This window comes from Mirounga angustirostris, unplaced genomic scaffold, assembly GCF_029215605.1.
Source record: "Mirounga angustirostris isolate CCGP_5_RB_7025 unplaced genomic scaffold, mMirAng1.0.hap1 SCAF_15, whole genome shotgun sequence".
NCBI classification, from domain to species: Eukaryota; Metazoa; Chordata; class Mammalia; order Carnivora; family Phocidae; genus Mirounga; species Mirounga angustirostris.
Genome location: NW_026991723.1, coordinates 68,739,817 through 68,767,154, shown reverse-complemented (window position 1 = coordinate 68,767,154; position 27,338 = coordinate 68,739,817). Strand labels below are relative to the sequence as shown.

General features: G+C 42.9%; 1 protein-coding gene across 14 annotated transcripts in view; it reads right to left on the bottom strand.

Annotated features, from left to right (window-relative positions):
- Positions 1-8,912: 8,912 nt before the first annotated feature.
- ZNF462 (zinc finger protein 462) overlaps positions 8,913-27,338 on the bottom strand; it is a 135,688-nt gene continuing 117,262 nt past the window's right edge. For 13 of the 14 annotated variants that reach the window (XM_045882848.3, XM_064579304.1, XM_064579305.1 and 10 more), the window contains 3 exons: positions 17,212-17,344; positions 12,766-12,889; positions 8,913-11,553 (listed from right to left, as the gene is read on the bottom strand). In XM_045882848.3, coding sequence (XP_045738804.2) covers positions 11,346-11,553; positions 12,766-12,889; positions 17,212-17,344 — 465 coding nt within the window. In that variant the 3' untranslated portion in view covers positions 8,913-11,345. Of the gene's footprint in view, positions 11,554-12,765; positions 12,890-17,211; positions 17,345-27,338 lie in introns of those variants that run through there. The other variant, XR_010407655.1, reaches the window with a different exon arrangement.

Below are 27,338 nucleotides of genomic sequence, written 5' to 3'. Positions count from 1 at the left end.
CTTCATCTAAAACTAATGATGTAATGTATGGGCATTAACATAAGAATAAAAAAAAAAAAAAGAACCAGCTCCTAGTTTCATTGATCTGTTCTACTATTCTTTTGGTTTCTATTTCATTGATTTCTGCTCTGATCTTTATTATTTCTCTTTTCCTGCTGGGTTTAGGCTTTATTTGCTGTTCTTTCTCCAGCTCCTTTAGGTGTAGGGTTAGGTTGTGTATTTGAGACCTTTCTTGTTTCTTGAGAAAACTTGTGTTGCTATATACTTTCCTCTTAGGACCACCTTTGCTGCATCCCAAAGATTTGAACAGTTGTGTTTTCATTTTCATTTGTTTCCATGAATTTTTTAAATTCTTCTTTTATTTCCTGGTTGACCCATTCATTCTTTAGTAGGACGCTCTTTAGCCTCCATGTATTTGAGTTCTTTCTAACTTTCCTCTTGTGATTGAGTTTGAGTTTCAAAGCATGTGGTCTGAAAATATTCAGAGAATGATCACAATCTTTTGGTACCAGTTGAGACCTGATTTGTGACCCAGGATGTGATCTATTCTGGAGAGTGTTCCATGTGCACTAGAGAAGAATGTGTATTCTTTTGCTTTGGGATGGAATGTTCTGAATATATCTGTGAAGACCATCTGGTCCAGTGTGTCATTTAAAGCCCTTATTTCCTTGTTGATCTTTTGCTTAGATGATCTGTCCATTTCAGTGGGGCAGGGGGCGATTAAAGTCCCCTACTATCTTCTTGTTGGATAGACCCTTTAAGGATGATATAGTGTCCTTCCTCATCTCTTAATATAGTCTTTGGTTTAAAATCTAATTTGTCTGATAGAAGGATTGCCACCCCAGCTTTCTTTTGATGTCCATTAGCATGGTAAATGCTTTTCCACCCCCTCACTTTCAATCTGGGGGTGTCTTTGGGTCTAAAATGAGTCTCTTGCAGACAGCATATCGATGGGTCTTGTTTTTTAATTCAATCTGATAGCCTTTGTCTTTTGATTGGGGCATTTAGCCCATTTACATTCAGGGTAACTATTGAAAGATATGAATTTAGTGCTATTGTGTTGCCTGTAAGGTGACTGTTACTGTATATTGTCTCTATTCCTTTCTGTTCTATTTTACTTTTAGACTGTCTCTTTGCTTAGAGGACCCCTTTCAATATTTCTTATAGGACTAGTTTGGTGATTGCAAATTCTTTTGGTTTCTGTTTGTCCTCAAAGCTTTTTATCTCTCCTTCTATTTTCAATGACAGCCTAGCTGGATATAGTATTCTTGTCTGCATATTTTTCTCGTTTAGTGCCCTGAATATATCCTGCCAGTCCTTTTTGGCCTGCCAGGTCCCGGTGGCTAGGTATGCTGCCAGTCTAATGTTTCTTCTGTTGTAGGTTACAGACCTCTCGTCCGAGCTGCTTTCAGATTTTCTCTTTGTCTCTGAGACTTGTGAGTTTTACTATTAGATGTCAGGGGTTGACCTATTTTTATTGATTTTGAGAGGGGTTCTCTGTGCTTCCTGGATTTTGATGCCTGTTTTCTTTCCAAAATTGGGGAACTTCTCTGCTATAACTTGTTCCAATATACCTTCTGCCCCCCTCTCTCTTTCTTCTTCTTCTGGGATCCCAATTATTCTAATATTTTTTCTCTTTATGGTATCACCTTTTTTATTTTATTTATTTTTTTAAAAGATTTTATTTATTTATTTGAGAGAGAGAGAATGAGAGACAGCACAAGAGGGAAGAGGGCAGAGGGAGAAGCAGACCTCCTGCTGAGCAGGGAGCCCAATGTGGGACTCGATCCCGGGACTCCAGGATCATGACCTGAGCCGAAGGCAGTCGCTTAACCAACTGAGCCACCCAGGCGCCCCCGGTATCACCTTTTTTAATCTCTTGAATTCTCCCCTCATGATCCAGTAGTTGTTTATCCCTCTTTCTCTCAGCTTCTTTATTCTCCATCATTTGGTCTTCTATATCCTTTATTCTCTCTTCTGCCTCATTTATCCTAGCAGTTAGAGCCTCCACTTTTGATTGCACCTCATTAATAGCCTTTTTGATTTCAACTTGGTTAGATTTCACTTCTCCAGAAAGGGATTCTCTAGTGTCTTCTATGCTTTTTTTCAAGCCCAGCTAGTAACTTTATAATCGTTATTCTGAACTCTATTTCTGACATTTTACTAATGTCCATGTTGAGCAGGTCTCTGGCAGTTGGTACTGCTTCTTTTTCTTTTTTTTTTTTTTTTAGGTGAGTTTTTCTGTTTTGTCATTTTGTCCAGAGAAGAACAGATGAATGAGAGAACAAACTGCTAAAAGGGTAACAACGACCCCAGAAGAATATACACTAAACAAATCAGAAGAGACCCGAAACCAGGGGGAAAAGGGAGGGGGGAAAAAAAAAGAATATCAGACTGGTGAATAGAACAGAGCCACACACTAGATTTTGGGTGTATTTTGGTCTGTTTGTTAGAAGAAACTGCCTCCCAAAATTTTAAAGAAAGAAAAACTTATATATATACAAAAATAAGTGTAAATATAATGAGGGGATGGAATATGACTGTAAAAATGAAAATTAAAAAATTTTTAAAAAGGCATTGATAAGTGGGTTGAAAAAGGAAAGAAAAATTCAAAAAGAAAAAGAAAAAGAAAAAACTAAAGAAAATTTAAAAAATTAACTTTGAAAGATTAAAGAATCATGGGGGGGGGGGAAGCCATGATTTCTATGTACTGTATTCCCCTAGTGCTGGAGTTTTGCAGTTCTCATTGATCAGTAAACTTGGTCTTGGCTGGATGTTCTTGCTGATCTTCTGGGGGAGGGGCTTGTTGCAGAGATTCTCAAATGTCTTTGCCCGAGAAGGAATTGCACCACCCTTGCCCGGGGCCAGGCTAAGTAATCTGCTCGGGTTTGCTCTCAGTAGCTTTTGTTCCTTGCAAGCTTTCCATACAGCTTTGGAGGACGCGAGTGAAAATGGCAGCCTCCTAATCTCTGGTCCTGGAGGAGCCAAGAGCTTGGGCCCCACTCCTCAGTGTGCCCCCAGAGAAAAGCAGTCAGTCACTCCCGTCTCCCCGGTCTCCGGCCGCACTCCATGCTCACCCGGCCTGTGACCGAGCGTTTCTATCTCTGGCACCTGACCCAGTTTGGAGTCTCCAAACCCAGCAGATCCCTGCGGTGCACTCCCACGCGGCTCCTCCCGGGGGAAGGTGAGTCTCCCCGGATCTGCCGCTTGTTGGGTCCCTGCTGGAAGAGCAGTGGACCGACTGTGCCACGGATCACAGTTTATGGCAACACCGAGCTGAGAGCCCGCGTCTCGGCTCCATCTCTGCAGCCGGCTTTCCCGCTCCAGCACCTGGGAGATCTGTTGCACTCAGGCACCCCCGGTCTTTCTGTGACCCCGAGGGTCCTGAGACCACACTGTCCCGTGAGGGTTCCACCCCCCGCTTAGCCACTGGAGCGACGTCCCTCAGCGGAGCAGACTTCTAAAAGTTCTGATTTTGTGCTCCGCGGCTCTATCACTTGCCAGTAGCGGCTGACAGAGGCCCCTACCCCTGCCGTCTATCCTCCTGAATATTGCCTCGGATTCACTTCTTCACACGTCCTACCTTCCAGAAAGTGGTCACTTTTCTGTTTATAGAGTTGCTGCCATTCTTTTCTTTGATCTCCTGTTGAGTTTGTAGGTGTACTGAATGGTTTGATCCCTATCCAGCTGAATTCCTGGGACCAGACAAAATTTAGGTCCCCTACTCCTCCACCATCTTGCTCTAGTCCCCAGCAGTGCTTTATTTATGAACACCCTATTCCACAGGTAAGGAAAAGAAGACTTTTCCTTCATGGGGCTGGGGCGGGGGTGGGGGGGGTAAGTAATTTTTCCCGTGGTCCCAATTCTAGTCAGTAGTGGAGCCAGCATTCTAAGACAGACCCCTCAGATCCCAAACGTTTGTATTACCATCTGCCCTCACCACTTCCCTAAGAAGTGAGTTGGGTAGATTGCAGGACACAGGCTTGCAGAAGAATACTTTTGTTTTCAGAAGGCTTGAAAAGAATTGCATTAAAAAATAAAAAGACTCAGGCACATACCAAAGGCTTTGAGGGTGTAAACACTGCCTTGACCCAGCTGAGTTACTAGTAAAATTCAGAGATCCCCTTGGGCCATGCCTCTTTTCAGAAATTGGCACCAATGTTCTCCTGCCCCATCCCTCAGTCAGGCCATAAATTCTTATTGAGCCCCTTTCCAATGGGCCAGGTGTGCTCAGAGGTGTAGGAATACCACAGGAAGCCGAAGAGAGCCCCTGCTCTCAAGAAGCAGTATTTCCCATCACATGGACCTCCTCTGCTCGACTCTGCCTCATCTCCTTGCATTTTCACAGTACGCACTGCTCATCTTCACCGTATGAAGACACCAAGGCCCAGAAAGGCTGAGAATGTGTCAAAGCTTTCAAAGCAAATAAGAAAAGGAGCTGGCACTCAAACCTGTCTCTGTCTGACCCCAGAGCCTGTACCGTGAGCTAAAGATCTTCGATTACGACACATTCTGTCTAAAGAACCCATACCCTTTACATTTTTGTAGGGTCCAGCAGGAGAAAAATCAGTAGCTCATAGATTCAGGGGCCAAACATATCATATTCTCTCTCACCTACATTCGTTTGAAGCCACTTTAAGGAAGAGGCCTCGTTGGCCTCAACAGATGGGGAAGCAAAGATTCCAAGTCATTAAGGAGTTGACTACATGACGAGGACGATGATGGCTTATATCAGTTGGGCACAGACTATGAGAAATGTGCTGTGCTAAGTGCATACCATTTATGTGACTAATTCCAAGTTCCATGCCCTTCCTCCTGCCCCAGGATGCCGCAAACATTTTGACATCTGGGTTAGCATCAGCAAGCCCATGGGGTAGCATCTCCTCTCTGATGCAAATCTGAAAAGGCAGTTGGTGACCGTTGACCTGGACCCATAGGGTTTAGATAAGGGTTTCCTCTCTTTGCCCTTTGACGACCTCCCTCCTCCTCTGGCCTCAATGCTATTCTTTCAGCAGCATCTCCCCGTCCAAAGTGCCCAGTGGCCTTCAGGTTGGTGCCCCCGTCAGGGACAGATGGACACAGAGAGGCAGGGCTTCCCAGCTGGATGGGCCACTGGCAGCCAGGGTCCTGGGGATCTGTGGATGGGCCCAGGCCTGCAGCCTCAGTCATCCAAACAGCCCCCTGGAGTAGGTTCTTTCAGCTTCGGGGAAGGTCAGAATTTCAATCTTGTGTTTTCACACATCTTAAATGGATTTCAGAGCCACTGGCACTGCCCTGCTCCTCTCTCTAAACAATGTGGTTAAGCTGCTGTAGCATTGCTAGAGGCTGCATTCCTCCCGCATTGTGATGTGGTTTTTGGAAGTCATGCATGCAGTTAGCTAAACCAAACTAAGCTGTTTCATTAATGGAAGCAAACTCAAGAGAGAAATTGTGAATAGGAACAAGGCAAGTTTGCTTTCCACGGCTAATTCAAAAAGCCAGATAATTAAGTAGGCGGAGAAAGGAAGTATCCCTTCTGATTCCAAGAGCTGGCTCTCTCTGTCTCCCCATTTCCTTTCTTTATTAGGTGGTGATGGTGGTTGTGGTGTGTGGGGGGTGGCGGGGGAGGAAGTGGGGGTTGTGAGGGAAGTCCTAGCAAAAGATCTATTACCCCAGACCCTCAGAGTAAGCAGTTTCTGTCATATGGAGAACATAATAACTGTGCTCTGTTCTGTTCTGCTTCCCTGACCCCTCCCATCAGTTCTATGTGGCCCTCCGTAGCAGCTCCAGATCTCCACCTATCTGCCAGGTCATGCCCCACCTGTCACTTTGGATCCCACCTCAAAGACAAGGTTCATCAGCATGAACCCAGTCCCCACCTGCATCTTCCACCTGTGGATGCCCACAGAGAGCACGTTCCTTTCCTCTTACTTCGCCGCCCCCCAGGAGGAAAGAGTCCCTCTCCATCTGCAAAGTCCATTGCCCTTCTGTGGCCTGGATCCCAGGATGAGTCCGCTTGCCAGTTACCCTACCGCTACCATGGCTCCTTCCCTCAGGATGATAAACATGTCTGACTCTCTCCTATTCCAAGGAAATGTCTTCCCTCAACCCTGCCTCTGGAGCTACCCTCCCCATCCTTGAGGTTTGCCTTCACTACTCTGCATCTTCACACAGTCTACCCCCTTGTTACTGCCACACACCTCCAGTTCTGGCTTCTGCCTCCCCTACCCCATACCCTGGTCAGGCACCACCGATGCCTACTCTTCAGACCTAGCAGACCTCCCCATCTGTTTCCTCTTCACATCGGGGCAAGATGGCAGGGGGATGGCCAAAGTGACCTGTTGAGGGGGAGTGCTGGTGTTCAGTGTTCTGATGTTTTTTCAGAGAGAGAGCCTAGAGTTTCAGACAAAGACGTTTTTCATCTGAACTGCCTATTTTTACTTAGATATTTAGAAAAGCAATCCCAGGCTCTGAAAGAAAATGTAACATTGATGCCAAATCAGATGAGAACTAACACTTGGTATCAACAGGAATATATTTGAATTTAAAAAGGCTAGCTGCATCTGACAGCAATGTGTCTCAGCTACTTAGTCTGAGCTGGGGTGGGGGGTAGGGAGAAGAGTCTTCAATAAATGTTTATTAAGGCAGGGGACAGGTGATAAGTAGGGTGACTGTAGAGTCAGGGAAGGCATCGCATCAGAAGTTATATTGAGGTTGGGTCTTAAAGGGCAGGTAATTTCGGGTAATAAAAGGAGTTCACTGAAGGCAGAGGGAATGGCATGTGCAGAGCAGGGTGTTTGGAAAAGAACTGACATTTTCAGGGAATAATGAGCACAGTACCTTGAAGCGTCTTACAGTCTCTGTGACCGAGTGCTGTCCCCTATCACACCCCTGGCCCTGAAATAGGGAGAGTTGCAAGGGAAGAGCATGTCCTATAGTAATGTTTGTTAAACTTAGGGCTAAAGACCCTCCAAATGTGTATGGGGAACCAATTTCTCGTATGCTTTCCCTAAATCAAATGTGACCTTTTAGACGGACAGAGAAAAGGCATTCATAATCAAGGCCATCTTTCCCCAGGGTTACCAGTACCCACAGAGGTAGCTAATGGTCCAGCAAGCCCTAGAACCTCCTGTGCTGCTCATTTTTCCCACGTTGCAACTCTGGCCTCATTATTCATGAGCTGTCAGGAGAAAGGTGCCATGTTGGTCGTTTGTTGTTACGCAGTGGCTAGCACCAAATATTTGCTCAAAAATGTTGGTTAAGGGCATGGGTGATGAGACCAGCATCTTGTGCTTTATGAAGAATAGAGGGTTTCTGTCCCTGTTTCCAAAGGAAACTTCTATTAAGTTCCTGATTGTGGTAGTTTGTCAGTTCATGTGTCCTTCCTGGGCACACGGGTAGACAAGACCACACACTTCTTAGCTTTCTCCTGATTAGGTGGGGCTTTGTGAGCAGATCTAGCCTTTGAAACAAGACTAGAAGTGATGTGTGCTACTTCCTGGGTGAGGCATATAAGTAAGTAGACTACCCAAAGCTCTCAACAATGATCCCAGGATTCATGTGTTGAGATGGCAGTATCAGATGGGGGAGCATGGATTCCTGAGTCACCAGATGGAGGCGTACCTCTATGGTTCCAAGGAGTTGCCTTATTGCAGCCCCTACCATGACTAATGTATCAGTAAATTCCACTTCATTTCCACAAAACAAAGTGGGAATATGGAGTAGACATCAACTCAGTAAAAACACTGTTCATTAAATATTTGATGGCGGCCAGAAGAGCTGTTTTGCAATGGACAAGTTCTACATAGCTTTCTCTCCTTTAGAAAAACACACAGAAGAAACTCCCAATTTGCTGATTTAGAAAAGGTTGAGTATCTCTTGAGCATTGGGTAATAAAAAGTTACTAAGAATGTGATTCTTGATTGATCTTTCATTGCCTTGCCTACCAGAAAGCTCTGAGGCAAATATATGGCTTATGCACGGCCTCTTGGGGTACATTTTTGCCAATTCTCTACTATAATCATGTTGCTACTTAGTCCTCATTTTCCCTTTGGGTTCTGACTTACCTAATTTCCCATTTTGTTTTATACTCCTGTTAAGTGTCTTAAAAACTTTCCTCTGTGGAAGAGATAAAGAGGACAAGGAAGGGTGAGAACCAAATTTTTAGAACAAGCTCTGGACAAGAGATCCATGAACCTTTCTTCTCCTAACCCTGGTGAAGACAAGACAGTATAAATCAGCTCTGAGTTTAACAGTCAGTGATGATTTTAATTTACTCTTCCTCTAGTTTTCATGACTATTAATTTTTCCTTTGGCTTATAATAGCATAGCTCAAAGAATATGTTAACGATAATAATTACTGGTGCAGGATGCAAAGTAAGTTTGTGGCAGTGGTTGTGTCTTGCAGTTAGCTTAAAATAATTCCCCGTGGATTCAGGGTCCCCAGATGACATTTAATCACTAGTACTTCCTCTTTCTGAAGCTTCATACAACATTTTGATTCACATTTTTGATAGAAAACCTTCCCTCCATAAAATTCCAATTGGTGATAAATATCTGATGCAGAAATGCTAACTTTTAAAACCCCAGCTCACACCTCACTTTAATATGACCTTTGTTTTCCATACCTGTGTAGATTCAGTGGCCTGAATTAGCTCTCATGTACATGCACTGAAAGGCAACGCTGTGCTGTTATTCCTACATTTCATATCTGTGGTCATATCTGTAAATGATCTACAACAGATGCACATAGACACATGTGAAAAAAATTCTTTATTAATTTCTCACATTTCATTACAAAAATGTATGTTGCAAACAACTTGAATAACCTACTTGTGTGTTTTTGTTGTTTTTAAAACCCTTGGCTTCAAGAACTCAGAATCTCCCTCTCTCCTATCAAGTGTCGGGAAACACTGATTATTGGAGTCAACAGGTTCTCATTTTGCTATTTATTTTCTTCTCTCAAGCTCTGAAAAAAAATGTCCTCTGTATAAATTAAACAAAAAAAAAATGTTGTAAATTCTATGTCATTACAGTCAACAGAATTATAATAATGCATCCAAAATGTGTGGCCACAAAATATCAGGTATATGTTTGAAAACAGAAAAAAATGACATTCTAGCCCTGTTAAAAGGATAATGGTCCCATATTTTTATTAACAGGTTAGCAAAACAAAATCCAATGGATTACAATATTTACATGTTATTTGAAAAATAAAGTAGTGATAAAAGCATGTCACAATTATTTTCTTTTTTTTCCTTTTTCTTTCTTTTTTTTTTTCTTTTTTTCTTTTGTTTTTTTTGTTTGTTTTTTTTTTTTTTTTGGTAACCATTACAAACACCCAATCCAGGTATGCAACTGTTTAATACATTTGAAATGAGGCCAATTAAAAACAAATATGGACACAAAATGTTATCTTTGTCTAGATCACACTTTCCCCATTTTCTGGTTTCCACATGATGGCCCCCATCCCTAAAAAAAAAAAAAATTAAATTAAACTCCCTACAAATAAAATTTCTTAACAGCAAGAAAATAAAAGAAGAACATGCTTTTCAAGTAAGCACTTATTCCACAAATGCACTATCTTTCCATGGATTTTATTTGAAGCTGTGTGGGACACTGTCATCTCAGCAATTCCCTGTCCCTTTCTTCCCTCCCCCTCCCACAACCCTTCCAAGTAAGAAACAAAACAAAACAAAACATGAAAACCAAAGGACTCACACACACGCACACGAGCACACACACATCCAAGTGCACACGCACACAGGCTTCTCTATAATCTAGGCTTCAAGGAAAGTTCTACTTTTTTGGAATGAAACCCTTTGTTCACAATCAGAACATATTATAAATGTAGACTTAGATTTAGTCTAAGCTGCTCCCTCCTGAAAAAGCTAATATGGGGAAACAGAGCAGCTGGTAGCTAGAGTTTAAAAAAAAAAAAAAAAAAAGTTCTCCAGGCTCCTTGTAGGATATAAGTATTTCTTGTCCACTCTCACCAAAGGGATGGGATTCTAGCACATCCCCTTGTTCCGCAAAATAAATGAAAAACCCTCCCCCAAACACAATGCAAACAAAAACAGAACACACATTTTAAAATCACACACAAAAGCCAGCCCATCCTACAAATTATTTGTGTGAGACGGATAACGTGTTAATTTGACAAGCAACAAAAGGGTGAAGAGGACTTCCTCGTCTGGCCCACAAGCTGCATAGCTGTGCCAAAAAGTTTGGTTCTTTAGTTAAATTAAGAAAAAAAAGTTAACTTCTTTGTTATTTCCATGTTTAAAATAAAAACATTCCTATTCACAAAAAAAACTCAATCTCCCTTGCCCCCCAAATTAAAACAATAATAACAACACGCACACAAAAAACAATTTATGTGAAAACTGAATTGTGCTGTGTTTGTAACACTCAAATTGATAGAAAATAAACATATGGCCAACAAAAATCCACAGTCACCGTAAAATTAGCTCACATGAATCTACCAAATTCTAAATTATAGTTGAACGCTAATAAACAGCTTACCTGGAATAAAGGATGACAATTCACAAACAGTTATCTAATAATTAAAGTCTGTTTCTTTTTTTTTGTTTTGTTTTTTACTAAAATAATTAAAAAAATCACAGTATTTTAAGAAATAAAACCCACGTGGGGATTTTAAGCACAATTTGTGTTCCTTTCTTTAAAACTCTTTTTTTTTTTTTTTTTTAATCCATTCACCGTCTTGCCCAGCAGTTCTCTCTACATTTAACCACGACGACGACAGGTAGTACTGACAAATGCAGAGAATTCCCTTGGTTAAGTTTGAGGTACTAGGAAACAGGTGACTGTTTTATGCAAAGCAGTTTTTTGTTTTTTGTTTTCTGTTTTTGTTTTTGTTTTTTTTTGTGGTTTTTGTTTGTTTGTTTTTTCCCAAAGCGGCTGCAGTTAGGTCTTGAAAAAGCTTAAGGTATTAAAACTAGAAAAACGCACCAAAAGATGTGCGTCAAAAAGTTGTTCCCCTAAGAGAAGTCTTCTACTGTCATGGAGCTTGTTTCCACATCCTGTCCAAAGACCGCCACGGAGTGCACCGTGCGCACGGGAGGTGCTTCCATATTCCACAACAAATGACGCTTCCATGATGAAGATCCGGAAGGAAAGGTGTAGTGATGGAAAAGGAGCCACATATTCCAACCATTTAAATAACTTTAATTTACATACTCACTCACACAGGTACCAGTGCTTTGAAAATAGATTGTTCAGTCCTAAAAAGCAGCTTTGTTCTGTCTTCTTTTCTGTTCCCCCCCTCCCCCTTCTCAGCCCAAGCTGGCCCTCCCACTTTCTCATCACGGTTCAAGTACGGTTTGATTAAGAATTTCACCAAACGCTTATTCATTTTTGGCCTCTGCATTCTCCAGGAGAGATTTGTCAGCAGCTACTACACAGATGGCTACTGTTTCATTCTTTAGGGAAAAGTCTATCCCGATTGCCTCGTCATCTTCCTTTTCCTCTATAGAGGGCATCTTAATACTGTCCTCCACACTCTCTTTCAGGTGGATTTCTTCTCTGCTCACCTGCTTGGTGTCATTCAATGCCCTGGAAAAACATTGATGGGAGAGATGGGTGAGTATGCATTTTTTTCTAATTAAGCCAAAAGGTGTCCTTATTTCCCTGATCCTAAAAAGACCTTGGGGTTTCCTTTGCATAAATGCCATGAATGTAGGACTAAATTGCCAGTGATTTATCCTTGTTACATGTTATGCTTAGGTCATTTCTTTCTGGCATCTTATTGAAGATGTGAATCTACAAAAGTATCCATTATTATACTATGTTTTAATTATACCATGTGTAATGTGGACACATTAATAATTATTTTATGTTCCCTCATCTACTGGGTCAGTCTAAGTCACAAGTGGTAGTAGCAAGAACTGTCTTTCACTCAAGCTCATCCATGGAACCCACAAGCTTGGAGATTGGCCATATTTAATAAGACTAAAAAGAGGAACTCAGGTAAAGATTTAATGGACAGGTCCAGAAACAAATCAGAGAAACAAAGAGCAAAAACCTGAAGATGGAACCCAGGTCTCAGGAAGCTTAGTTAATCTTCTCTGAAGTTTAGATGCTTGGGGTTTCTGGGGCATTTTCTACCCGAGGACCAACTCCTAGGTTCTCTCTGTGTCTCATGGGCTAAGAATGCCTTGTCTAGGGGACGATTTTATGTTCAAGGATTTTTTTTAAGTGTTATGGGTATGCTCCCACCTACCTGGGAGGCAGGCAGAAGCTGGCTCTGTCCCCGAGGCAGAGCACTGAAGGCACCAAGAGGTGCGAGGGCATGTTCAAGGCCACTCAGGGAATGAGTCATCACAGAGGCAGGAACAGAAGCCAGATCTTTTGACCCCGGTCCACGCTCTATCAGAGAATGTCACGCTAATGAAAGCTGAAGGGACACTGGCTGGAGAATAGCACTAAACTTCCACGTGAGGGCTTGGGTGGGATTTGTCATTCGTAAAGATGATTTTTTCCTCATTTGACTTGTGTATGGGTGACCATTTAAAAAACCAACAGAAAAGAACAAAACCTAGTTCCTGACAACTGCCTCTCCTCCCATGCCCAGAAGTGCGACACAGAGGGAGGGGTCTATGGATTGTCAGGAGAACAAAAAAAACCCCCTAAAAACAAAAAACCAAAAAAACAACCAAAACCCCACAAACAACAACAACAACAACAACGAAAAAACAAAAAGAACCTGCTCTCCCTGCCACTTCTCACTTCTCTGGGCAAGTGATGGCTTGGGATGGCTCAACTTACATGCCGTGTCTCAGCACGTGCCTTTCCCACTCAGAGCCCTGTGAAAATGCCCGTCCACAAAATTCACATGGAAAACGCTTCTCGGTGTTAATAGCAGTGCCACGGTCAGAAAATCTCATCAGATCTGTGAGGAGAAAGCAGAAGTGTTACCTGTGTGCTGTGGGAGGAGCCAGAAGAGGTTAGTCCACATTCATTAGGAAACCTCCTCTCCTACCTTCACTTGTAAAACCATCTGTGAAGGCAATTTCCAGATTCCTTACTCTTTCTCCTACCGGCTTCTCACCTAAGGGTGTTTCTTGGCTAGTTCTCAAGAACTGCTCCTGGTTCCCAGGCCCCCAGCCTCCCCATGCCTCCTCACGGCCCCACCTGCTTCCATCACAAATAATCTGGGGCTTTCTGGCCCGAAGAACCCCTTCTGTCCATTCCAACAGTGTCTCAGCAGGTTTATCTACCACATCTCTTCTGGGATGCTCTGTCAGTGCCTCCCGGGTTAGCACCTATTCATTTTCTATCCAACACAGGTTTATCTTTGCTCACTAAAAAGAACGTAAAGGCACTGGATCAGGTTCCGTGTAGCAGACCTCAGAGTTTTGGCTGGTTCCAAGTAAGGCCGGGGGCTCACAACTTGTGCTCACCTGTCACGGATGTCATAATCAACACCTCACAGGGTGGCTACGAGCCCTGAATGAGATCTGCAAGCAAAGAGCCTAGCGTGAATGAGAATCCTGGACAGGAAGGCCAGTACGTGAAAGCATGTCCTCAGCTGGTGAGGGACCCTGGCTGGCTGCCTGGTATCTATTCCTCAATTGGTGGTATTCATGAATGTGGGGGTATAGACGTTTCTGGACAGGCCTGTTGTAAACATCAAATATTGACTGTTGTTTTGTTTTCTCCATGGCGCTGGGCACATGCTAGGGGTCTGATAAATGCGGATTGGCCAGCTATTTGTTCACAGACCACTCCTCCTGGCAAACTCCAAGAGGAGAGATCACATGGCCTTTGTGTTCTCCTGAGTCCCAAGCCCATATGTCTTTCATTATACCACAGAGGGCCCATCCTCCCGTGGGGAATAACAGCAGGACCGAGACAGGCCTGTGGCCACGCTGCAAAATGAGGGCAGTGGACAAGGAAATGTCTATCATCTCTACATATCTGATCACTCTATGCCTGTACATACAAGATGGTACAGGAGGATGTCTCCTGGTTGAAATACTCCATCTAATAAAATCCTCAGGATGATGTTAACAGGATAGGTGTCTCTGTGCTGCCTTAATCTTTAGCACAAAAAGCTATGTGAATAGGGCCAGTTTTAACAAAAGATGAAACATTTTCTCACAAATTAAGAAGATCACCACACAAGCCATTAAAAATAATTGCACAGACTATCTTCCTTGATTCTTTTCATTGGAAATGAGACAGCACCATCTGCTCTGCGCATTAATTCCTTAGCAGGGATTATCTTGGGCAAGAAATCAACAGAATGCCTTCCTGACTCCTCCCAACTGCATAATGAGAGGGGGTGGGGAGGATTCTGCTTGGGTTAATTTTGATTTCTTCATGCCTGGCTTCTTCTCTTTCAAATTCCCTCCGAGCTGCCTAGGCAGGACCTGCAGCGTGGCGGCGGTCAGTCTCCTCTCCAGCTCCCGTGTTGGAAAGGGCACGGAGAGTGGGGGAGCTACAAGGACGTGAGCCCCCCGAACTGAGTGTGCCTGATGAAAGTCTACAATGCCAACGAGGGCCATGCTCCTGGCACATTTGCTCCTTTACCCTTAGGAAACATGAAACCAGTCATCTATTCTTTCCAATGGCTCATGCTGTTTCATCCTCAAAGGACGAGGCCAGTCATTACCTGTCACACATCAAATAGCTCTCCATCAGCCCTGAGAGCTGTACTAAAGCCACCTCCCGCTCTACTCCTAGAAGACAGACCGTCTGGCAAAAACACCCCGAGGCTATTGTTTGCCATTTCTTCTTGTTGGCAAGAATATACCTAGATGGTGGAAAATTGATTCAAAGGAGATGAGACAAAGGAGGCTGTTCTTTCAAGAATGGCGAGGGGGATGGGGAGGTAGGCTTGGAAAGCCCATTAGCATCACTAGAAGTTACTCACATAGATCCCCGACCCTCAGAGAGAGGAATACAGGCTCCTCCACCCCAAGACTTCTTTTTTTCCCCATGTGGTTAGGGCTCACGAATGTGGATACTACACTTCCCGGTGAGAAGCGATCAGACACCGTGAAATTCTTTCCAGTCAAACGGAACTGGTCTGATGCCCCAGTGCCCAAGCGAAGGGGACAGCCAAGCCAGGCAAGCAAGGGAATTTGCCTGGTGCCCCCCATCCCTAACTGCCATCTATTTTTCTAACTTGCGATGCTTTCATTTTGGAGGAATCACAGAGGAGGGGAGGACTAAAGGGGGTTCTTGCCTCTGCCATGCTTATAACCTCTAAAATCATATGTGCTCAGCTTCAGAGATTAAAAAAAGTCATAGCATCCAACGAGGAATAATTTATTTCCTGGAGAGGAACAGCAGGGCACAGAGCATCATGAAGCAAAAGGAGCCTCTGTACCCTCTGTCAAAAGCATCCTCTTCCAGAGAACTCTGGTAACAGTGCACAGACGTTAAAGAATTCATCACTAAGAACATATTTGTGAAATGTTAAAAAAAAAAAAATTGGGAACCATGCTTCCTTAGATCATAGCCATTTTCCTTCCAAGAAATGGATCACTGTGGCCTCTCCTAATAAAAGTTGTAACTTTACGAGGGCAATCAACCTATATGGTAGGATGTGTTCTTTGTCCATTCGTTTTTCAGGTTGCCCATGGGCATGGGGGCTTTGAAGAGTTGGCAGTCCCTGCTGTTTTCTTCACTAGGGATCGAGGGGCCCAATTGGCCCCTCATGTTGCAAACCTGTGGTCTCCTGCTATGATGTCATGGTGGGAATGGAGTGGAAGTGGGGCAGGTCAGGAAAAAGAACAGGGAGAACCTTCGAGGGAAATGGCCACCAAATAGGCTTTCATAGGCCTGTAGACGGAGCAAGGAGGAAAAGCAAAGATATTCTGCAGAAGTGCACCTCAGAGTGAGGCCTGAAGGCATTCAGGGTTAGGTTCCCTTCGATGAAGAACATTCCACTGCCAAAGGGTTGGGGAAAGGGGATGTAGTACAAAGAGATCTTGCCTTTGGAGCCAGAAGACCTAAATTCAGCCTCCAAGGTATGATGTTTTTTTCTTTCCTTTGAATCAGCTCTTAATTTTCTGGGCCTTTATTTCTCCATTTGTAAAATGATAATAATACCATGTACACTGCAGGGTTATCATTTATGTGGCGGTTACTCTGTTCTGGGAATTGGGCTGGTGTCTTGTACATGATCTCATTCAAGCTTTCCACAACTCTAAGAGGTAGGTGATACTATTATTGTTATAGATGATGAATGCACATGGGATAAGATACTTTACCCAAAATCACAGCTAGTTTAGTAGCATAACTGGGAGCCAAATCCAGGCAAGCCAACTGCAGAACCCTTTACATTATAGAAGATTAAAGAAAAAAGGGTTCTATAAAACCCACCAACACTGGATCTGGCACATAAGGAAGCTCAATGCTGGTAACTAACATCATTCTTCTCCTATCTATAATGTCTATTTTTCATGTTTGTTATCCATGTGCTTTTGATGAATCTACAGTAACTAACCTAACAGATCCCAAACCCATATTCTTATATGCACCCTCCTGGGATTTCCACAATGTTCTATGTTGAACAATACAGAACACCAACTCTAGACCATATAAATGTATGTCTACAGCTAAATATACTTCTGAAAAACTTTATTTTGAAAGTAATTATAGACTCAGAGGAAATTGGAAAAATAGTACAAAAATCCCATGAAACCTGTCCCTGTAAACACACGGCTGAATGAAAACTGTTGGCCTCTTTCTCCCTCTTTACAGAGCAAAAAGAGCAGCGAGGGGGTTTAGAAAAGGGCCAGGCAGAGGGACTTCTGGAAAAGCTCAGGGCTCAAGTCCTTTGCAGCCCACCCCTCCTCACACAGCCTCAATTTTACCCCAGCAGCAGCAATATTACTTAAGTGCTCAATGGGAAGTTCATTCACATTCCCCCATAGCTTTAGTGTCCTCTGTCTGCCTGTCCTTACTGTGAAGTTTCCCTAGACACCAGTTTTCCTTATTAAAAACAAATCACCCCCATATACTTTTTAACAAACATATAGCTATAGTTAGAAAATGTCTGTTTTCCTTGGAGTTCCTATGGCTGGTAATAGTTTACGAAGACATGGCCTCTGACATGTTTCTTAAGTCAGTCTGTTCTGCTACTTAACTAAGAAGGATCATTCCTTCTGTTCCTCCTCCAACAACCTTCTGCCTCCCTTCTGTCTCACCATGGACGTGCTAGATGCCATCTGGGCCTCCGAGGGCGGGGCTGGGACTAACCTCTGTCATCAGCCTTGCTGTTCATTTCTTCTTCCTTGTCCTCGTCCTCACTGCTGGAGCTCTCCATCTTTTCCTTCATCTGTTCCAGCTGATCCAAGTTAACCCGTCCAACCAGCTCAAAATTACGGCTCACCTGAAAAAGGTCCAAACAAATAGTAGAATCATGAACCATAGACCAAACGGGGCTCTCCCAGGGGGAGAGATCTTTCCACCATCATTTTCCCTTGACCATGTTTTTGGAACCAGGACCAAACAACACCAGTGCCTAAGAGGCTCTTTTCCTCCCTTGGACTGTTTCAGAGGTGAATCTGTCCTTTACCCCTACGTTCCAATGTTTTTAAAGGAACATTGGACCTTCCTTACCAAATGCAGTAAAAAACAGGCGCTCCAGTCGGCAGGAAATCTAAGTATCACAAAGCCTGTGGTATAGAGTAGGTGTCCAGTAATGCTTTTTGAGTTGAATTCAAAGGCTCTGTAAGTATCCTGAAAACTAGCATGAGAGTCACAACCTTCTCCATGATCTTATCAACCTGGAGGGTTGTGGGCTGCCCCAGCTTAGGCCAGATGACCACTATCTGACTCCTGACTCCATAAATGAAGACAACACTGTTATTGTATTACTGTTTCTGAAGCTGACCATAACCTATTGATTTAGGCTGGAATTACCTGAGAAAAATCTAGAGTAACCCATAAAAGCCCTCTAAGTGTTAACTACGGCTTATTTTTATTTATGTAATACATGGTTAGAATAATGTGGGAATCCACACTCTCTTCCAAATAATGCCCAAGGGAAATAAAAAAATCCACACCAGGAAAACTTTATAATGATGCTATGTTTAGGGGTCTCACATCGGCAGTAGCACAAAATTCACCTTCTTGACTAATCTATTTTCAGAACCTCTCCATTTGTGCATAGAATTATTAGGAATGACAGGTTAGCACGGACTCAAGCCAACAAAATGTCTCAAGCCAATCAACAGCTATGGGCTTAGTCCTCTGTGGAATGTGCTGTGCTCCCCCTGTTGGGGGTCAGGAAAGGGACCCACAAAGATGAATGAGACCCAGTCCTGGCCTCCAGAGGCTCACAGTTGAGTTGAAGAGGGAAAGCAGACATCATTAACTCGATTCCAAGGTAGATTTCCATAGCTGCTACAGTAGAGATAGAGCATATTGAGGGCACAGGAGAGGAAAGAGAGAATTTACAAGATAATCCCAAAATACTCTCTGGGACCAGACTGGAACAAAGATTTGCTGAGCACCACCAATTCCATATGCCTGGCAGATGGGAACATCCTCATCAACTGTGACAAATGGGAGAGAAAGAGACTCAGAGTACCAGGGCCAAGAGACAGCCCTGTGAGAAGACTTAATATTGCCCCAACAACATCCTGTAGAAGGTAGGCAGCATTTAAAAGGAGGAAGAAAACTCAGGATAAGAGCTCTTTTAAAATGAGAGAAACAATGGATTGATCTAACTATAATAATGCAATCCATGGACTCTGTTAACACTTGACTCTGAAAACAAGTCAACAGGAGGGAGGAGAGATGTTTTTGTCGATCTCAATGCTAAGCGTTCAGGGAAGGCAAGGTCTTATTTTGGTCATTTGTAAAATTAAAAATTAATAGACTAAGGTGCAGAGGAGGAAGAGTCGAGTTCAGAATCTTTATTTCTCATTCCTCCCTCCTAAGAGTTCACAGTAACAATCTTCAAAGAGCTTTGGCTTGTAGTACCTTCTTATCTGGATTTATCTACTATGCCTCACTCCTACAGACCCATACTGACTTTTGTTTTTATGACATGAAAGCAAAAAGAGCACAAGGAGCATGGGCTTTGAAGTCTGACAGATCTGAGTTCAAGTTCAGAGTTTGCCATTAACCACGCGATTGTGGGTAAGTTGCTCAACATCCAGCCTCCATGCCCCGTTCGTAAAAGGGGGTCAGCGTGCTACCTGAAACACAATAGTTCCCCAAAATGTAGTTTCCTTCTCCTTTCTGGGAATGTGGCCTTTTCCAATTTTGGCTTTTGGAAACGCTTACAACAAGCATCGTAAATGCATATTTATGAAGTTATGTTTAGCCACAAAGTCTACATTTTAACCAAATAGCATTTATGACAAATATTTGAATAAAAGTTTTCTGGGCTGCCAGTTTTTCAGGAAAACGAGGCAAGGTTCCAGTTTACCTAACTTTGAAATATGTGCAAAGTAACACATCCTTAAGTGACCAATACGTAGAAGGGAGCCTTTTCTGACCGCCTCTCTCTCTACTTCCCATCTCTGCCGGGGCCACAGCAGGTGTGTGTAAGAGGCGTGAGGGGTGGCCCCTGCCAGGAAATGAAAATAACAAAACCAAGAAAGATCAAGAAGAATCCTCAAACGCCTTTAGTCAGTATGTATTCATTCATTTGTTCGCTTATTCGTTCATTCCTTCCCTCCTTCCACAAGTACACCCCCACCCCCCCGGCCCCATGGGAGGTACAGGAGCCCCTGCTTCTCAAGGAACTCATGGTGACAGAAGGAGATCTGTCACAAAACCGAATGTTATTTTTTTCTTTTCCTCCTTCTGGGTTTTTTTTTGAGGCCTGTATTTGCCCGTTTTCCCATCACCATCATCCCTTCATTGGGAAACATTTTGGATTCTGCACAATTTTAAAAGAGTACATGACATTTCCACGTTATGACGTTCATCTGGGGCTAACCCAGGATTTATGTGTCCTGAAGATTTCTAAAATCTTTGTTAGGTAATTAAAAGATTTAAAAGTAAAAACTAAAAATCTTGTTATCTAATTAGAAGATTTTATTTTTTTATTTTAATTTTTATTTATTTATGTGACAGAGAGACAGCGAGAGAGGGAACACAAGCAGGGGGAGTGGGAGAGGGAGAAGCAGCCTTCCCGCTGAGTGGGAGCCCGATGCGGGACTCAATCTCAGGACCCTGGGATTATAACCTGAGCCGAAGGTAGACACTTAATGACTGAGCCACCCAGGCGCCCTTAATTAGAAAATTTTAAAATAAAAACCCTTTATAGTGTTGGGTTCTTACTACAGATCCCCAAATCAGCCATCCAATATTAATCTTAATACAAAAGGAAGACTTCTTGCTTCATTTATTTATTTATTTTTAAAAGATTTACTTATTAGAGCGAGCTCGTGCAAAAGTGAGTGCAGGGAGTGGAGGGAGAGAGAAACTTTAGCAGACTCCTTGCTGAGCCCCGATGTGGGGCTTGATCTCGTGACCCTGAGACCATGACCTGAGCTGAAACTGAGAGTCAGACGCTGTACCGACTGAGCCACCCAGGGGCGCCCTCCTTGTGGCATTAAAAAAAATTTTTTTGAACTATTTGGAATTTTAATTATTTCTCAAAGATAGAACTTTATCATATTCATTTTTTTAAAAAATAATAAGTGATTTTAAAATTTGAGTTATAGTTAACATAGAATGCTACATTAGTTTTGGGCATACCACATAGTGACTGTTTTCTACATTAAGCTCTGCTCACCACCAGCGTAGCTACTGCCAATCACTATACATCACTATCAGAGTACCATTGGCTGTATTCCCCATGCGGTTCCTCTCCTCCCTGTGACTGACCCACTCCATGACCGGAAGCCTGTATCTCCCTCTCCCCTTCACCCACTGTGCCCACCCCCCACCATCCTTCCTCCCTGACAACCATCGGTTTGTTCTCTGTATTTATGGGTCTGTTTCTGCTTGTTGTTTGTTCGTCTGTTTTTTAGATTCCCCATATAAGTGAAATCATTTGGTGCTTGTCTTTCTCTGTCTAGAGAAATGCGTCGTACCCTCTAGGCCCCCCTTGCTGCATCGTGGAGCCACCACCTCTGACCTGGAATAAGGCAAGCCTCCCTCCCCCTCCCTCCTCGCTGCTTTCCCAGCATGCCTTCTTGCCCCTTCTTGCCTCTATTCCCCAGTGTGGTCTGAGAGTAAAAATAAATATGTAAATCTACTCATGTCCGTTTCTGCTTGCCCTGGGGATAAAATCTGAATTTCTCACTGTCGTTAGAAGTGGCCAGCTATCTTCTTACCTTGCCCACCTTCTCCAGCCCACTGCTACCACCCAGAACTGGCGGATGTTCCCAGGATACACTGTGCTCTTGACTTTGGGCCTTTCTCCGCACGTGCCACTTTCTCTGTCTGAAGTTCCACTGCCTGCTTCATGCGGTGACTCCTGCCTTGCAGCCCCGCCTCTGGGTCGGTCACTACACCTGGGGGACCTTCCCTAAACTCCTCGTTGGTTAGTTATCCTTACTCTATACTTCCAGGCGCTCTCCCTTCCCCTTTTGTAACTCCTCCCACTCAGTGGTTAATTGTCTATGGCCTGCCGCCCCCGTTGAACTGCAGGCTCCATGGGGACAGACAGACACTCGGTGCATCTTGTTCACAGCTGGCTCCACGACCAGTGCTGTGTCTCTGTTAAGAGTTGGTGCTGTGCTCACCTGCATGCCTTCCTTTTAGCTTAATATAGCCTTCTTTCTGATACAGGCCACGAAGAATAATTGGAAAGCAAAGAAAGCTTCAAGTCCACCTACCTACACGTACAACTGTCAACAAGGTATTGTATTTCCGTAATCCTGTTCTCTAGGCATAGATTATTTAATTGCTGTAATCATACTAAAACACAAGTGGGTCTCCTGCTTTTTTAATGCCCGGCACAGTAAAAATATCACTCTCTGTATAAATACCATTTTTATTCACTATGTATGTATCTTATCAACTAAATAATATTATAGTTTACCTGACTCCTCCCATATGAGTTTACCTTTGGCTATTTCTGGCTTTTCACTATTAAAAATGCAACAATAAATCTTACTGTATATAAATTATAGTTTCTTTCATGTTTAGCTTTAATTTTACAGGCTAAATTTCCAGATGTGAAATTATGAGTTCAAAGTCAAAGGCCATAGACTTTTATTCAAGTTCCAGTTGATGTCTAGGTTGGCATCCCAAGTGATCATACCAGTAAGTTACTTTCTGGACCTGGAGATTGGTGGGTATCTGCTGCAGAGGACATATTGAGGGAAATTCACTTCTTTCTCTGGAGGTGCACAGAAATGTATTACCTTGTTCCCAAAAGGCCCACAAGAGAGGGAGAAACAGCAAGGCTAAGAGTTTGAGATTTAGAACCTGGCTCCTCGCAGCCTTTGGAAGGCAAAAGTAACCATATATGTGTTTGAAGGTTGGACTGTTCAAATACATAATCCCTCAGACTGTAAAACTATATATAGATCCTCATATCTCGTGAAAGTTATTTGTGATTGCCTGCAAATCCAAAGTCCCCTGTGAAGGCCACTCGCCCCTAAGAATGTGAGATGAAGTGCCAACAACCAGCAAGAGGCTTTCCCTGTTAACACTGGAGAGCTGACGCTGTAAACCCTTCTGTGCTCGTGCTTGATATTCAAGCTCCACAACTCTGTTTGTCTTTTTGCTTGTTGGTTTTTAACCATTCAGCAAAATGAATGAATTTCCCTAGCATATGAACGAATTTCCATACTTGAGGCTTATTCTATGGGGAGAAGCATTCTGTGATTTACAAACACTACCAAGGCGAACATGCCTTTTCCTACTACTGCGGCAAACCCAGTCTTACAGGAAAGACTGGTGTGGACTTGCTGGCTAATGAAAGCAGGAAATCGGACACCCCTGTCCTCAGATTACTTAGCACACGCTAAATAGGGGAGACCGTGATCAAGAAGAATCCCTCCAGGGTTCCAGAGCTCCCCCCGCTTCTCACTTAACATCTGTACCTTCAAAAGGGACATGCTGTCAGGCTGCGCACATCACCTAATATTGCCTGTTCATGTTAAAAAGAAAGGCCAGGGTGAACATTTCCAGAGAAAGCGACACCAGAGAACACGGACAAACTGCCTTTTACATCAGAAATGCCCATCTTAGGCCCACACCGAGGATGTGTAGCGCTGCAAAGATTTTGAAGACCTTATAGCACAGCCAGGCAAACACTCTGCAGAGGGCCAGATAAGCGAGTATTCTGGGCTTTCTGGACCATCTAGTTTCCGTCACAGCTACTCACCTGCTGCTGTAGCTTGAAAGCAGCCACAGACAGCACGGAAACGCATGAGCAGGGCTGCGCTCCACGACAACGCACGTGTCACGAATTAGCTCTCTTTTGATTTTTTTCTACCATTTAAAAATGTCAACTGGTGGGCCACAGAAAAACAGGCGGGGCACCAGATTTGGTCTGTGGACCAGAGTTTGCCAACCTCTGACTTAACGCTATCGGCTGGTCTACCCAGTGATCTTTGCCTATCTATCTTTGAAAGTCAGGATGGGAATGAAATCAGGAGGCGAAAGCAAAGCACTGTTTCTACGTTTTCTTAAGGAAGACGGTCAAAGGTGCAGGTAAAAATCTTGAATTCTCGGATCAGAACATTCTGATCAGAGCTCCCGTAAAAGCTTCTAGAAGGGATATTCAGCTAAGTATATTAAAGTTCTATGGGAGGGGGCGCCTGGGTGGCTCAGTCGTTAAGCGTCTGCCTTCAGCTCAGGTCATGATCCCAGGGTCCTGGGATCGAGCCCCGCATCGGGCTCCCTGCTCCGCGGGGAAGACTGCTTCTCCCTCTCCCACTCCCCCTGCTTGTGTTCCCTCTCTCGCTGTCTCTCTCTGTGTCAAATAAATAAATAAAATCTTTAAAAAAAATAAAAAAAAAAAAATAAATAAATAAAGTTCTATGGGAGATAAGCCGTGACACCATATATGCTGTGCATCATGCTGCCCTCCTATTTCATAGGTACCTTTATCAAGCCCTTAACATGCTGGCTTGTGGTTCTTTATTTAAGTTCGTGTCTCCTCCTTATAAACTCTTCCAAGGCAGCAACTATTTCCTATTTAGCTTTATATGCTCAGTGTAGAGTATGAGACTGGTCATCTCGTTGACACCTGATAAATGTTGTTTGAATTTACTGGTAACATAAAAACCATGGGAGACCATACAGTATAAAGAACTTCATAATGTCGTAACCAATGACAAAAATTTGCTTGCTGGTAAGAATAAGATTGGACATTTTCTAAAAGATTTTGTTTCCATTCTTATCAAATATCTATCATGTACTAAAAATCCAGTCATTTTCACATGGATCACTTAACCTTTATGACCACTCGGAGAGATAACCGTGTTACCGTCCATATTTGTAGACGAGGAAAGCAATGCAAAAGAAGCTAAGTGATAAAGCCAGGATTAGAACTCACACCTTCAGATGACAAGGCTCCAGCTTTCCCCATTATTATGCAAATCACCTGCAGAAATGCAAAATTACGTACAAAATATGTAAAAATGACCCATGGGATACCAACTGAACACAGTAAGGTGGCAGAAAAAAGTACTGTGACTATAATGTTGCAAAATTTGATGGACTAGAGGAGTAGAATCTTTTGAGAATTTTTCTTCAAAATAAAAACCTAAGAACAACAAGAATAAAGGCTGGAAAAGTACCCAGGAGGGTATAGAGCACAGAGGTCAAGGAGAATATCTACTTTCTTTTGTAAATCACTGAGTCAGAAGCAGAAAACATGCTTCTGCTAGACCTAACTTAGCAGAAGCCCAGACAAAAACCAAGTCATTTTGAGCATTTCAGGATAACTGCAGTCACAAGTACTCAAAAAAAGCCCAGTGAAAGGCATCATTAAGAAAGTCAAAGAACTCGGTTGCTGGCCAACTGAGCTGTTCAATCTCTTGAACTTGAAATCCAGAGGCAAAGATGTGGATGGTGCTGCCACATCTTGCTTATATGAACAAACAGAATACTTAAAATTTCCCATTTGAACAGTGATTTCATACATTGATTTATTTAGCGAACAGCTACTGGATACTTTACTGTATGCAGGGTACTCTGACTAGATTTTGCAAGAAAAGACATAAAAACAACATGGTTTCCATTTTAAGGACGTTGCATCCAGTTGCAAGACAGAGACTTGTTAAAAGTGGCAGTTTAGGCAGGATGAATTAAGTGCCTTCACAGAGAAAGAACAGTCCTATGGAAGCTTGGAAGCAGGAGCAGGTCACTTTGGAGAATTTAGTGGACAACTGCAAAAGTTATAGGCAAAGAACGTCTTCAAATGTCTACTTGAAAAATACCATGCGAGGTTCGGGCAGGCACATCCCTCTGAAAAATGGTCAGACCTCTTGTTCCTCTATTTCCAAACTCCATGAAAGGAACAGGGCCTGTGGCTGACAAACCAAGAAGCAAGACTGCTATAAAGGAAAGCAGAGCTGAAGGGACGTAATCTTCAGGACAAACCTCCGGCTTGCAGAAATCCTCAGAGATGATCAAGATAAAGCTGCTGGCACTCAGGTTCAAAATTAAACACAATCCCCAAAAAATGTGGCCAGAGGTGTTATTTTATGATTTGGAATCAAGGGAAGGTTCTTCTTTTGTTCTATTTCTTCTCGTTTCCTTTGCCGGACACAAATATTCTATGTGACTCTTTTCCCACTATGGATTTCACTGGTCCGGAAAACTGAACAATTTTATTGGCATAACTAAAATGTTGGTGATGCCTCCGGAGCTTAATGTTCTGCTGCTTCCCCCAAACTGGCAAAAAGTAAGAGTAAGAGATACGAGTTCCTTAGAGTTCGGCCACCTGAGGCTCCATTTGTATAAAAAATTAAAAACATTTCAAAGTAAATTCAATTAGTGAATGTGTATTGCCTGAATAGACTATCCTTCTAAATTTAATATAGCGAACATGACAATTTTATGAGCAAACCAAGTTAGAGATAATGTATTTTTATGTTCCCTAAACTAGCAAAGAGACTTCAGAACCATAAAGAACACTAACAAGGTACCACATATACTTAAAAACTTTCTTTAAAAAAATGTGTTTTTTAAATGTGAGAAGTGCAAGGTTTGGGGTTTTTTTTCTTCATGACTTTAAGGTTCTTAAAAATGTTGTCCCCCTTCATCTTTCACCAGCATTACTAATAAACGGTGCTACTGACGTAGGACTTCAGTGTGTGTGTGGGGGGGGAGGTTGGAGGGAGGGAAGGAGTGTGTGTGTGTGTGTGTGTGTGAGAGAGGGTTGGAGGGAGGGAAGGAATGAAGGAGGGACTGAAAGCATAGAGCAGTCTGTCTCTAGAAGACCTAGTAAGATTGAAAAAAATGGAACTGAAGGATGAAAAATAAATTTTTAAATAGCCTGTACTATTTACTTTAGATTCCAAGAGATTGCAAGTGAGTCTTTGGTCACTGGTGCAAAGATAAAGGTCTAGGAAGACAAGATGCGGTGTGTTGTGTACAAATTGAGAGATGCTGTCATCCCTCTTCTACTTCACCTGGGCTTCTGAGGATAAACATGGCAGCATGCATCCAGCGCAGTTGGGAGTCTGGTTCTTAACTAGAAGGGTATACTTGACTTCAAGGATCCTTCCTACTGTACCAGGATTCCATCCAGTCTATGAATGATACAGTGTGACAACTTGGTAAGAGGCATTCCTGAGGTCTCCGGGCTTTGCAGGCAGAATTCAGAAGCCCAGCTTTGGATATCTATAAAATCCTTTGATGGAAAACACATCCTACATTGTCTCTTAGTTTCTTCTATAGATTCTCTCCACCACACAAAATCACTTCACGCTATTAGTGGAAGAATATAATGAGCAATGCACGCAACACATAGTCTTATTAGGGGGAAAATAGTAAACCTTAATTTAAAACCAATGGCTAAGTCTACTGCACGCTTTGTTTTTGGCAGTTTACACAATAATCTGGATCTCCAGCATCTTGTAGATCAATCTGTTCCCAGGATCAAGTTTATAAAAAAAAGCCTGCAGGAAATTAACATTTATTGAAGATCTACTATATGGGTCAGGTCCTGGGAAACTTGAATCTTTTAGGTCTGAGGTATAATTTACTCACCATAGACGTCATCCGTTTTAAATCAATAGTTCAGTGAGTTTTAGTAAATGTATGCATTTATGCAACCCTCACCACCATCTGGTTTACGAATTCTCTTACTCTGCCAAGTTCCCTCATAACCTCTGCAATCCATCTCCCAACCTCCAACCTGCTTTGTCTCCATAGTTTTGCCTTTTCTAGAAATTTCATGTAAACGGAATCATATAATACGTGATCTTTCATGTCTAGCTCCTGTCTAGTTA